The sequence below is a fragment of the Phragmites australis genome, chromosome 6 (assembly GCF_958298935.1).
Source record: "Phragmites australis chromosome 6, lpPhrAust1.1, whole genome shotgun sequence".
In the NCBI taxonomy this organism is placed as follows: domain Eukaryota; kingdom Viridiplantae; phylum Streptophyta; class Magnoliopsida; order Poales; family Poaceae; genus Phragmites; species Phragmites australis.
The window spans coordinates 13031110-13045090 of record NC_084926.1 but is presented as its reverse complement, the minus strand read 5'-3'; the positions used below and the strand labels follow the sequence as shown (position 1 = coordinate 13045090).

The window sequence follows — 13981 nt, the reverse complement described above, 5'->3', positions numbered from 1 at the left end:
GTTTGCACGGATGGTTCATCCAGCGGTTTCCATACATATTGCTCCCTCTCTTTTTCGTTCTAAGAAAGACTGGTAATATTCGTCCAAAAAGAAAGGCTGGTAATACAGACTAGTGCTTCCATGCATTAGAAAATTGCTCCAAGTAAGGCATATCCCGCCGTGTTCCGAAGTTTATGATCCACCATCGTGGCCCGTCGATGGTTGCCATGAGCCCACGACCATCTCTGCAGAATCTTTACGGCATCCCTGCTTTGTACATGTCTCTTTTATGCTGTTTTGAACTGGAAACACGGAATCCATCCTACTCCTTGAATGGAACACCAAAATCAACTCATAAATAAGGAGCCCTGAATCCTGATAATACTGCTGAGATAAGACCTGACTACATATCACTCCAGTCACTCAGCCTGCCTTTGAACGGGATAAAAGCACTGAAACTTTAAAAAAAAATTATCTGCTTATGGACGATCAGGGTGACATATACCGTTCGAATTACATGGTGAGGTATTGCACTGCATTGGAATTATTCCAGACCAAGTCGATAGCGTGCTTTTATTCTCCTTTTCAAATTGTTGGTCCATTTAATTGTACCTTGTATGCTTGTTTCTATAACCTGCACCATCTTTTTTTTACCCACCCTTTTCTCTGACTGGGTTGCAATGGCAACGTATGGCACTCATCTGTCCATGTTTCCCCCTTGATCCTGCCACGTGACACAATATACGAGTTGGAAGATATGGAAATTGCAAGCATCTCATAACATATCCATGGCCTTGGTCTGTTCCTTCATAGAATCACTTTTTCACCAAGTTGTGGAGACATGTTCTAAGGCTGGGAACGAGTCCATCTACAATGCATTGATAAATAAGTTAAAACAAGGAAAATATTTGATTGGATGAAAGATGAAAAAGTGACTGCTATGACAAGAGGGAGAAAACCAAAGAGAACCCAGCTAAGCTAAGAAATGGCAAAACATCTGCTATGACAACATGTATGTGCATATTGAATCATGGATATAGAACATATTCTTAGGACAATGATGCCACAATTCATCCAAGTAAATGGGTTGACACTTACAATGTTGTTAAGACCAGGGGATGTACAACTGATTCCAACTCCCATCATATATTCAACTGACTAAGGGAGCTTTCCATTGCCCCAACTAGCTTTCCCGGCTGCTAGTTTAAAGCTTCTTGCTATGTACAGAATACAAAATACTAAGCATTCTGCAATGGAACTCTGCAAAATGAGTAAGCTAAAAATATTGAATTACATGCTATATCGATAAGTGGAAATGCATGGACAAGTATTTTTATTTGTTCTTCAGTTAATATTCAGCTTCTCTCATCATCTTTCCTTTTTACTCGCTGTACTGTACAAGAAATAGAGGCATGAATAATCAAATAATGCTAAACGCCAGGAGCATCATTCACGTAACATAACACAGAGCATTAATTAGAACAGAGCATATAGATTCATTAAAATCAGACTACACATAACACAGAGTATAAATTAGAACAGAGCATATAGATTCATTAAAATCAGACTACAAAACAGTAACCTAATAATTTTCTACGAACAGTGAGATAATGTCAAGCAGAGATGAGGGCGAACAACATGGTCACTAAATGGAAAAGGTTTTTTGGTCAAAAGCATCCGTCTAAAACAGTCATTGAGCAGCAACTGTTACAAAATGATAGGCTCATCGCCGTAATCACTAACTGGTGTAACAAGTTGTACCAGATGTCTTGCAATTATCAGCAATTGCAAGGCTCTTCACATATATTGTTAGATTATTTTCCATGTTCCATTCTCATCTGGATCTGCATCATTGTGGACAAACATCTACTGTCAGGAACAGGCAGTTCCAAGCAAGTACTAGTTCAAGTAATTTGACAACAGCTATCTAGTTTACTTCAGTCATTTCGCACTAAATTTTATCAATATCACATTGAATCGTGATTAACATTTCACACCACTTTGGAACTGAACTGAAAACACACTGGCACACTTGGTCCAAATAAGGATGGACAGAAATCACTTCTTTTTCATAAAAAGATGATTATCGACATATATTATAGTTATACGGAATTTATATCAATCAATCCGACAAATCCTGCCATGTTGTCCTCAGTGCTATCTGTTTGTTACCAAGTATTTGAGTTTCTTTGACAGGCAACAGGACATATGCGAGCAGGCACCTACCAATCTCTGCTTGACATGTAACATTTAACAATTGATAAGTACTACCTCCGTTCGGATTTAGATGTCGTTTTAGACCTCGCTACACAGAACAAGGCAGCAGTTAATACCGTATCACTTGACATGTCTGCCCTCCTTTGATGGACCCGTCGCTTCGTTTACTTCACCGGTCCTGCCCTTCCATAATCCCAGCCAGTCTCAACCAGCACGTGGGCACTGCTTTAATCTCAACCAAGAACCAAGAACCATGGCCTCTGGATGGGATCGGCCATGACTTGCGGCGGGCGCTGCTCGAGCTTGAGCTCGAGCGGCTCTTGCCTCGACGGGAGTTGCGCGTAGAGGAGAGGTTGTTGGCGTGCTGCAGCCTGAAGCGTGAGCAAGCTGGTAGGTTGCGTTGCTTGCTGGGTGGCAAAGCGAGTTAAACTGATCGACGATAGTGCGGCGGAGCGAGACAAGGTTGAGAGCACGTTTGTGCGGTGGAGGTCACGGGTAAGCAAAGCTAAAGAGGCGACTAAACATGATCTTGTCATTAGCACGTCCATAGCGAGGAGACCATGAACCGGAGGTGTCTCTGAGCTTTAATGATGGCAAGTGAACGATCTCCAGCAGCAATTAACACAATTGTTTCCTTAGTAGTCAAAAGCTTGTGCTAATACACCTGCAGTGCACTAATCTCTCACCAAAACCTTGTGACTCCTCAAAATTTAATAGGGGCTATTTGGGAAGAGAATGTCTAGAAAAAACCAAGAACGACATCTATTTGAGAACAAAACTCAAATCCTAAAACGACATCTAAAAGAGAACGGAGGTAGTAGAAGATAAAAAATGCTAGCTGACATCTGTCCATTTCTTCCAAAAGTAGCCATATTTGGCAATTGACTACTTGTAAGGAAAAAATCACATGTCAGGCAAGAGAACCCCAAACTAACGGCATGATTGGCAACGCAAAACAGTGAACTTTCAAAAGAAACTGAAGACAGAAGATAGAAAAGCTCATCAAGATGTGGGTTGAATATGGGGCTGATAGAATATAGCAGCATTCCTACTGTGGTATCAAATAAAGAAGATGAACATCGTATCTTTGCACATACATAATTTAAACAAGCAACGCGAATGACATGAAAAATATGTGCATACTTTCATGCATCGGTAATAGCTTTCATGCATCGGTATTGCACTGCATAACTACAGTGCAATACAGGCACAAATACTACCTCTTGCTGTAGCTCTTGCCATGATGTAAATTTGTGTAAGTAGCTTGGCTTCAATGGAAAATCTTCGTGTCTGCCTCCAAATGTAAATTTGTCGACTAGGTCAAATGTTTAATTTAGCCCACTTTGTTAACAGAATATATGTTAAGCCCGTGACTTTCCACTGTAGAAGCCAAACTATGAAAGTTATTCAACTATTAAGCTTCTGAGAATATGGTTAATTGGCACTATATTTTGTCAGATTTCCATTGAGGCTGCTAAATCCTCAAGAGTGTCATATATAACCTCTGTCTCAGGATGAGCATCATCACCAGAGAAAAACCGGTGTGTCTTGGAGTCCACCTCGATCCAGCTACAACCAGGAAGCTTCTTGCCTGTAGTCTCCTCCTTCATGAGATTCCTTACCTTCCTCACCTCTTCCCAGAAGCCACCTTCACTGTATACATTTGCCAGCATCACCACATAATTAGCATTATTTGGATCCAACTCCAGCAATTTTCTGACAGCAAGCTCAGCCAGTTCTAGCTGTCTGTGTATTCTACAGGCATTCAGTAATGACCCCCAAATGACTTCATCTGATTCAACCCTCATGCTGTTGATAACATTCAGCGCATCCTGAAACCGGCCTGCCCGACCAAGAAGGTCAACAATACACCCATAATGCTCAATCTCTGGTTCAATTCCGTACTCATGATGCATCAGTTCGAAGTATCTAAGGCCTTCATCAACGAACCCTCCATGAGTGCAAGCATTCAGCAGTCCAACAAAAGTGACCTCATCAGGTTCAACCCCTTCATCCCTCATCGCATTAAACGCCGAAATTGCACACTTGTTGTGCCCATGTAATGCAAGACAATTGATCAGAGAATTCCACGTGATCAGGCCCCTGTCTGAAACCTCATCGAACATCCATCTTGCCCCTTTCAAATTCCCACATTTACCGTACATATCGATCAACCCATTCACAACAGATGAACCAAAACCAACACAGGTCCTCCATGCGTACCCATGGATCACCTTCCCGATCTTCAGCATACCGAGATGCCCACATGCAGATAGCGCACAAGAAATTGTGGTTGCATTCGGCCGGAACCCCTCGCCCACCATCCTCCCGAAAATCCCCACTGCCTCCACAAACAATCCATTCTGCGCGCATCCAGCGATCACTGCGTTCCATGCAGCCACGTCCCTCTCCGGCATCCACTCAAACAGTACGATCGCATCCCCAGCCTTCCCGGCCCTTGCGTACCCGGACACCAGCGCAGTCCAAGAGACCACGTTCCTCTCGGTTAAACCGTCGAACAGATTCCGCGCGTCGGCCATCATCCCGTACCGCGAGTACCCATCGAGGAGCGAGGTCTTTATGACATCGTACCCGTAGAAGCCGCTCTTGCAGGCGTGGGAATGGATCGATCTGACCAGGAGGACGCCGACGGCGCAGGCGGCGCGGAGCGCGAGCGGGTACACGAACTGGTTGGGGGCCGGGCGGCCGCGGCGAAGCATGCGGAGGAACAGAGCGAGGGCGTCCCGGGCGTGCGCGGGCGAGGAGGCTGCGGCGGAGGCGGAAACATAGGCGGAGAGTATGGCGGAGTAGAGGAAGACGTTGGGGTGGGGCGTGGCGTCGAAGAGGCGGCGCGCGTAGGGGAGGCATGAGAGGCGGATGGAGGCGAAGCGGAGGAGGTGGAAGGTGGTGGGCTGCGCGGCGGCGCGGCCGGCGACGAAGGCGTGGGCGTGGAGCTGCTCGAGGTGCGCGCGGGTGGAGCAGCGCGTGAGGACGGCGACGAAGTCGCGGTGGGAGAGCGGTGGCGCGCAGCGCATTATGCCGTGCGGTGGCGCCGCGCGGGCGCGGGGCTCGGTTCGCGTGCGGTTTAGAGGGCGTTTTTTTTTGGCCTTGTGCTTGGTTTTCGTGGGCTGGGCACGCCTGCCGGGCTTCTTCTATGTTCCCTCGTATCATTAAGACATTAGCACGTTCTTTAATATATCATTTTAACTAAAAAAGTTTAACTTATGATAAATCTAAATGAATATATATTTGAGATCGGAGGAAGTACAGTCTAATTGTCTAAACTCGAATGCCACTGAGCATCAGCCAAAACCTGCGCGCGTCGTGCCGGTGATACGTGATCAGGTGTGCCCCTGTGTTCTGTGCTTCTCTTCGCAATCCCCATTTGCTCTGATGGTATCTCTTAGGTCGCAAGTGATTGAACACTAGGACCTCCGAGACCGCATCGTCATCCACGACGAATCCCCTGCAGCTTCAACTTGCTCAGACGTCTCCACGGCTGCAGCCTCGTCTTTGCCTCGTGTCAACGATCAGTAAACTGACGATCTTAAAAATATGCCATAAGAGTAGGAACACTCCCCTACCGAATTGTATACCGGAAGATAAAAATTTATATAGATTTAGATCTCTAAAGGACAATATATATTTATGTATTGATCTTTGAGACAGATTACAAGCAGAGATCTTAGATAGTTTAGATAGGATCTAAAATCTAGTTAAGGGCTTCTCGTGTGTAGTCTCAGCCATAGTTCATAAATTCGAACGATATCCGTGAATATAAATGAATATTGACAAATTCGAGCCCAGTCGCATTATGAAAACCGATGCTTATCGATCGGATTTGAATTTAAATTCAAAAAAGTATGAATTTGAGCTGAATTTTCACCAAATTCTTTGAATTTCGATCCATATTCGTAATATTCGAATAATACGCTGGGAACACATTTGTGAACCATGGTCTTGGTGAGGTGTTGATGTAGATTATAATTACAGAATGCTTGATGTTTATGGAACACTTGTGGTTTCTGTTTGGCTTGTTGTAACTTGAATTGTCTTATCCTCCACAAGATTCCATGGCTTTAAATATATATATGTATGTATTGTGTTTCCTCTGAACCTCTTTCTAAGTAGTATTCTACTATCTTTATAGATATTTTTTTTACAGGATAACTCAGTACCTACAAGTAGTTTTCGTACGTTTAACGATTTCTTTCTCATACACGAATATATGTTCTAAGAATATAGGACATCTTAGAAAATCTGTATATGTATAGGATAATTATATATAGTAGTTTTATATTACTCATCTTCACCTCGTTGCCGCCCCATTTTCCATGATCAATGCCAGTGCATCCTCAACATCCCATGCACCGACACGTCCAATAAAGATGTGATTGGATGCCTATATGGGAGCAATCTGACTTAACGGATGCGTATAATCTCGAAAAAAAGCATGTTTGATTGCTCATATGCACCATTTTAACTGACTCGGTGGATAAAAATGTACACCCACAGCTGTCTCAGAAGGAAAAGCTCGATTCAAGTTTCTTTTCGTAGCCTAAATCAACGGATACAAACTCATACATTCGCTCATACAGATGGATCCTCATGTCAGTGTCATAAAACCACATTCATACAAATAACCAATCATAATCTCAACTCTTGCATCCACTCTTACGGTATCAAATTCGATCAACTAAACAAAATTCAACTTAACATATCTAAACAGATACATTCAATTAAACACTTTTATATCAATAAATATAGCACCACTCAATCTACTCCTCAACCTGTTATATACGATCTATATAAACAACCAACCACACTCTGTTACAGAGTCGTGGCCATCGTTGATGTCGTCCTACGCTGACCAGACCTTGCGCCCACCGTGTCACCGTCCGACTGGTGATCAGCGGCCGAGCCGGAACCGTACCGGCAGAAGCAGGAGCGGATCTTGAACAGCTGCTCCATGGCAGTGCTACAACACTGTGCGTCATGGTTGACACATTGCTGAGGAGCTCCTTCGGCAAGGCCATGTATCGAAATGGTTGTAGGTGAGTACTCCCAAATGCTGCCCTTTTATCTTACGCACCTATTTAACTAAACTGATCAGCCACACATAATGCATGACGTCCATTGTGATATCTATGAGGTGAGAGAGTGCAGTTCGTTTTTGTGTAGAAATAATCACCCTCCCCCAATACATACTCTCTGAGACTCTTCAAGGCCAATAGACAAAAGACACAAAACTACTTGGACACTACATTTTCCCCATGCATGTTTGTGGTTTCTAATGTCTTGGATTTCCAGTTTCTTCATGGAGACACTAGCTCATTATTATTTTTAAAACCATGTTAGGAACATTAGCTGATCATGTAAGAGTATCTTTAGCAGACTAGCTAAATTTCCATCCTCTATATTTTTATTGGGCTATCTACTAAAAAATTCTCTCTTCACATTTCTGGATACTAAGGACTTTCCAAATCCCACTCTCTATATTCTATTTACCTATATTTTATTCATAACGGCTGGTTTTTTCAAATAGCTATTTTTTGTAATGGCTATTTTTTTTTCAAATTGTTGAATGGTGCATTGTCAATAAACTCACAAATTAGTTATGCAACATAGGGTTGGAAATAATTGTATAAATTACTATAATCAAGATGAAGATTTGTAGTGAATTTTCCAGAACTTTATTAAGTCAATTTGAACCTTTAAAAATTTAGTGAAAGTTGAAAAACAGTCCATTTTGAATATTTTTTGTTCAAATTTAGCTCAGGCTTTTTGCGTGCAACTTATCAAAATGGGTTCCTGCGAGTTATGTTATTACCAAAAAAATTAGTTTGAACTGTAGACAAATTTTAGATCATCAAATAGAATTATGAAATAAAATGGGAAAATAAACACATATGCACACATAGCCAGCTAGTTTTCTATGTTCCGCATGGTGTTGTCGCCAGAAGGTGAGCAGGGAGGTGACTGCCTAATTTGCCAAGTAAGTGGAGAGGGATGACGAGCCTATAGGGATGACCAGCCGTTTGACGAGCCTGCTAGAACCGCGTTTTTCAACCTTTTAACTAGATTTATTGATGACGAGCCGGTTACTAATGCTGCTGAAGATGCTCTAAGAAGAAGATGGAACATCCGGATTCGAACCTCGATGGAGTGCTCAACTAGTCAATGGAACCCACTCCCAGCCAAACAGACATCGGTTCCTCAGTGAAAAAATATGGGCGATATGGAGATCGAACCAACATGTGAGCTCGTAACCAAAGCAGGGTTAAAAATGCGTCGGTTACCGCTCAAAATGCATGGTAACCGACCTTACCGGTCCGGCTCAGTTTCATAATGAGCTCGGTAAACGAATTTGAATTCAAAAAATTCAAATCAAGTGGAATTTGAATTCAAAAAATTCAAATCTGGCAAAAATCCGGTGTTGAAGCTTCGGTTATCGAGCGATTAGCGTCGGTAACCGACCGCATCTGAGGGGTTACTGTCCGCCTTCAAAGAGCAGTGCGGAGCGCCTGACACCAAGCAATTTTCGAAGATCCTTGTTCGGTAACCACCCATTTACTAGCGATTTTTCATGTAATTCATTCGGCAATTGTTCTTAGGAGGTCGGTAGTTTGTTGTGTGGTCGATTGGGATGAATTAGTGCTTAATTCGCTCGGTTAGCGACCATTTACTAGCAATTTTTCATGTAATTCGTTTGGTAATCATTCTTAGGAGGTCGGCTGTTTGTTGTATGGTCGATTAAGACGATTTAGTGGTTGATTTGCTCGGTTATCGATCATTTACTAGCGATTTTTAATGTAATTCGTTCAGTAATCGTTATTAGGAGGTCGGCAATTTGTTGTGTGGTCAATTATGACGATTTAGTGGTTGATTCACTCGGTTACTGACCCTATTACTTTCGGTTTTTAGCCTGATGCGCACGATTGTTACCTTGTATTGGCAAGGGTTGTTAATATTGGTCAAGTTAATTATTTCTTGAGACATTTATGCATGACTAGCAACGTGACAGCACATGTTTATCAATTTAACATGTATGAACATAATTATTAGTAGGTTAACCATTGAGTTTTCTTCTTCCAACACAGACAATACAAACTAATCGATAGCGGACAGAGATGTGGTGTGGCAGCACGGGAATAATTTGGCCCCGGGGTTTAGGTGCAGTTACTGCAATAAGGAAAAGAAAGGCGATGGTGCCACAAAGTTGAAAGAAAATTAGGCAGGGGCGCGGATCGAATATTATACATTGTGATAGGGTGCCTCCACATGTACGTGATTATTTCAGACGTGAACTGGATAAGGCAAGAGATAAGAGGAAGGGAAAGGCTGAGGAGAGGTTTCGGAGGCAAGAGTTAGCCAGAGTTCAGGTAGATTTGACAAAGCGATAATGAGGACATGTAAGAGGAACAGGTGTAGCATGTCATGGCTCAGTCTAGGGACGGGGAAGAGTTCGGAAGAAGGGCAGGTAAGTCCTATGAGCATAGAGGTGGCAAAAGCCCCTGTGTCAGAGATTACAATGTTGCTGTAGCAAAAACCCCTGTGCAGCCGAGATTGACACCGGGTCATGGAGTGCGAAGGGAAAGAAAGCGAAGGAAGCTATTGGTTTGGTATGTTCCAAATTTTTTCACACTTCAGGTATTCCTGGTAGAAGGACGGACGACGCATTCTTTGTTTCTGCAGTGAAAGAAACACAGAAATAGGGTGAGTGATTAAGTTTGTAATGAATTTATTGTTGTCATATTTCTTTCTTTTTGACTTATGATCATCTGTTCTATAACAGGCGAGAGTGTACCATCTCCAACTGGCCGGGATATAGATGGTAAGTACATGGACGAAAACGAGAGTGCATTGAAGAAAATATTTGACAAGTGGAAGCTAGAATGGTCAGAGTATGGTGTGACCATCATGTGTGATTCTTGGACTGGATCGACGCACATGAGTACTATTAATTTCCTTTTTTATTTCAATGATCGTATGTTTTTTTACAAGTCCGTAGATGCTACTGGCTACAGTCAAGATGCAAAGTATTTGAACAAGGTATATTATTTTGCTGAGTTGGTAACATAGTATTTCAATTATTGCATATTTCTTTGGTTGATTCGTTTATGCAAGAGATAAGAGCAGTGGCCAATGATTTGGAGCCACAAAATATTGTGTAGATTGTGACTGATAATGGGTCAAATTATAAGAAGGCCTATCAGGTTCTCAAAAGCGAATATCCTACTATCGCGTGGTAGCACATACGATAAATTTAATGTTGAAATCAGTTGGTGAATTTAGAGAACATGACATTATCATTCAAAGTGCAAGGTCCATATCGCGATGGCTTTACAGTCATTCAATGCTACATGAAATGATGAAGATTGCGAATGGTGGAGTTGGTGTGATGGAATTCCACAAGATTTGGCGCAAACTATCTATTTCTTGAAAGCTTTCTACGCTGAAAGGATATGTTCATGCAATGGATGGCATCTAGTGAGCTTCAGCAGTCTCATTATATTAGTTCTGATATTGGGAGATATGCACATAGTTATCTATCCAGCTTACCATGGTGGGACAATTTTAAAATAGTTGTCGATTCCATTTGATCATTGTATGCCTTCCTTCGATTTGCTGATCAAGATAATATGCCAACATTGAGTGAGGTGCTCCTGAGATACACTGTTGTCAAGCAGGAGTACGATTCGTTGTATCACAATGATAGGGATTCTTTTGAAAAGTACATGACAATTGTTGATCGCAGAATGCATGATCTAGCGAATGAGACCTGCATGAATGCCGGTGATACACTCCTACCACTTGCATCCTTATTGTACTAATGCTTATGGTTCTAATGTTTATGGTACTAATGCTTTGATCATCAACTTGTAGCAGCCGCATTGAACCCCCGCACGCACTACGTGTATGGAACGGGTCCAAACTTGTTCGAAGATCTCCGGGAGGTATTCAAGAGGATGATCGATGTTAGTACTGCCACGGAAGCACTTATTGAGGTTGAAATATATCGGATAAAGTCTCTGTCATTCGCTGGTTCTCTCGCTTCACGGATGGCTTGTGACGGCAAGATTCAACCTGGTACGAATTGTGTTGACATATCTAATTGTTGCATCACTTTATCTACTTTTCCAAACGTTATATCACTTTACCTACTTGCAGCACAATGATGGTCTATATTTAGTTTGTCTACACCTACACTAATGATGCTTGCCAGGCGCCTAGTGTCTCAGTGCACTTCATCTAGTGGGTGTGAGAGGAATTGGAGTATATTTGTATTTATCCACACGAAAGTTCGCGACCGCTTAAGCTGCAGAAGCTCCATAAGTTAGTATATATCAACTACAACCTGAGAATACAGAATAATTTGGATGCAGACATCAGGTCGACTGTTGATGATGATCCATTTTAGTGGCTTATGGAGCTCACATTGAACGAGGAGAACAATCTGCTCTGGGACTGGATGGAAATTGGTAGATCAAATGCTGCCCCATAGCTTGATGAGGAGGACACAGACAGTGACATACCCCTGCCAACTCACCTGGTGACAGACACAGTGAACCCACAAGATTTACAACGGTGGACTGTTAAAGTGATAGGTGACACACACACGGGAAAGAGGAAGAAGCAAATGGCACATCTAAAGAAGAGCAGGAAGATTAAGGGTAAGGGTAAAAGACAAGTGCAAAGCGATGAGAGCACGGATAGTGACCCAAAGAGCCCAACTTACGAAGAATCGAATGACAACAGCTCAAAGACAGATATCGCTGACGATAATGGTCAGGGAGACGATGTTCCATGCCCATCATCTATCGTTGCTCCCGTGCAATTCACTGGTGAGAATCAGTTTTTGCATGCCACACAGGACCAGGACCACGGTGCCCCATCCTCACAAAGTCATGTTATTCAGGGTGGCCATGATGGACCATAAGATAGTGAGAGCTATTCTAGTAACTATGACATGTAGAGTAGTTCTGGATCATATCTGTACCACTATCCTGTCCTTGATACTCAGTCAGATCCTCCTATTCAGTGGGTCTATGAGTGGTAAGATCCTGAGTTTTATGCCATATTGCAAGGACATTGGTCAACCACTTCTGCATGGACGGGGCGAACTTGGGCAGAGTTTAAGGCAAATACACAACGGATAATGCTCATATCCACCGAGGAGTACAATACAGCTGAATTTAATCGCCCCCTAAGCTGGTGGTTCTAAAGGTGATGATAATTTACTTTATGCGACTACTTTATTTCCATACCATGATATTATACTAATTTTTTTCAATCTTGTAGGTTGCACGTGGCGTGGATACTATGCAAACTACATTTTAAGCATCGATCATCACTTTGGTAAGTACTGATGGATGATATGTGATTGTGTTTTTAACTTTTGTATGGACAATTCAACATATTTATTAATTTGAGGTGCTACATATGCAATGTATGCATATATTCGATGAAACAATTATATGGTCATGCTCGTATTGTTATTGGTATTTATTTGTTTTCTTAAAAATATCTAAAATATAGCAAAGGTCATGCCAAAAAAAATTATTCAACAAAACATAGCAAATCTCATGCCATATTTGTTACTATTTTTTTTTCTGATTTTTTATTTTTCTAGAAATTCATAGATTAGGAGTTAATCTGGTTAGTTACCGCTTCAAATCGCTCGGTTTTCGATCAAAATTGCTCGGTTATTAGGGATTCGGTTATCTTAAAAACCGTTTGGTTTATCGCAAAAATCGCTCGGTAACCAATCCAATTTGACCGGTTACCGAACGGTGAATCTGACAATTTTTTTAAAATTTTAAATTTTACCGATAAATTTTGAGCAAATTATAACCAAATTTTGAGCGATTATCGCGATAACAGCGATTTTTGGTAACCGTTTGGATCTAGTTACCGTTTGTAAAATGATTTTGAAAACCTCGAACCAAAGAGCCTACCACTCTATAGCTTGCTCCCCCACATTAAATTTTTGTATAGTTGGGCATCTAATTAATGTGGTGAACAATTGTTAAGGTGAAACATTAAGAGAGATCTTAACCGTACAAAGAACCTTATTTATTGTCCTTGGGATCTTGGGACATGTGTTACTGTATTTCTATCCTTATTAGTAAATGACCTTGGAAATGACAGTTGGTAATAAATGACTTGGTTGAAAGAACAAAATACGGAGGAGTGATTTGGAAAATATTTTCGAGAACTACACTGGGAAAAGCTAAGTTAAAAGCGGTAAGTTTGAGAATGCATGGAACAATATTTAGGAACAAATCGAGTGCGTATCAATCTGATATATTTCCTCCGTTCAGAAAAAGATCCTGATATATTTCCTGATTCACCCCGGGCCTAATTCTACCGCGTTCGTCGAGTCGCGTTCATCGTTGATCGCTTGATACCTGTCAAATCGATGGATGGCAATTGGCATCCGGATACGAAGGCGTAGCATGACGCAATCACGGTGTGTTTGGTTTTCTAGAGGAGGTTCGGAGACTTATATTATATAAGTAGATTGATAAGTTGTATTTGTTTGTATAGATTGAGTTAAATTTCTGTTTCTTCGATTGAATTTGAGGTCATATGAGTGAAGATAAATATTGATATTGTAATTGGTTACTTGTATAAAGATAATTTCATAATATCTGTAAGTAAACCTGTCTGTACGAGCGAATGTAAAAAATGTATTCATCAGACTAGTCTGTATGATAAAACTCAAATCAAACTTCACTCCTAGATCAAAATAAGACTATATATTTGCATTCATCAAATAAAT

At 41.6% G+C, this 13981-nt stretch overlaps 1 protein-coding gene across 3 annotated transcripts; it reads right to left on the bottom strand.

Moving 5' to 3' along the window:
- Position 1: 1 nt before the first annotated feature.
- Positions 2-5294, bottom strand: LOC133921752 (pentatricopeptide repeat-containing protein At1g33350). Of its 3 annotated transcripts, XM_062366755.1 has the most exons (4): positions 3417-5294; positions 1741-1823; positions 1078-1372; positions 2-847 (listed from the first exon to the last, which is right to left on the bottom strand). In XM_062366755.1, exon 1 carries the CDS (start codon positions 5229-5231, stop codon positions 3651-3653), a length of 1581 nt encoding a protein of 526 aa, XP_062222739.1. In that variant the 5' UTR covers positions 5232-5294; the 3' UTR covers positions 2-847; positions 1078-1372; positions 1741-1823; positions 3417-3650. The 3 variants fall into 3 exon arrangements, with proteins under 3 accessions (XP_062222739.1, XP_062222740.1, XP_062222741.1); XM_062366756.1 differs by lacking the exon at positions 1078-1372; XM_062366757.1 differs by lacking the exons at positions 1078-1372; positions 1741-1823.
- Between the last annotated feature and the right edge of the window lie 8687 nt (positions 5295-13981).

Excerpts from the sequence above, each read along its gene's own strand:
- LOC133921752 (XM_062366755.1), bottom strand. The coding sequence starts at position 5,231 with ATGCGCTGCGCGCCACCGCTCTCCCACCGCGACTTCGTCGCCGTCCTC.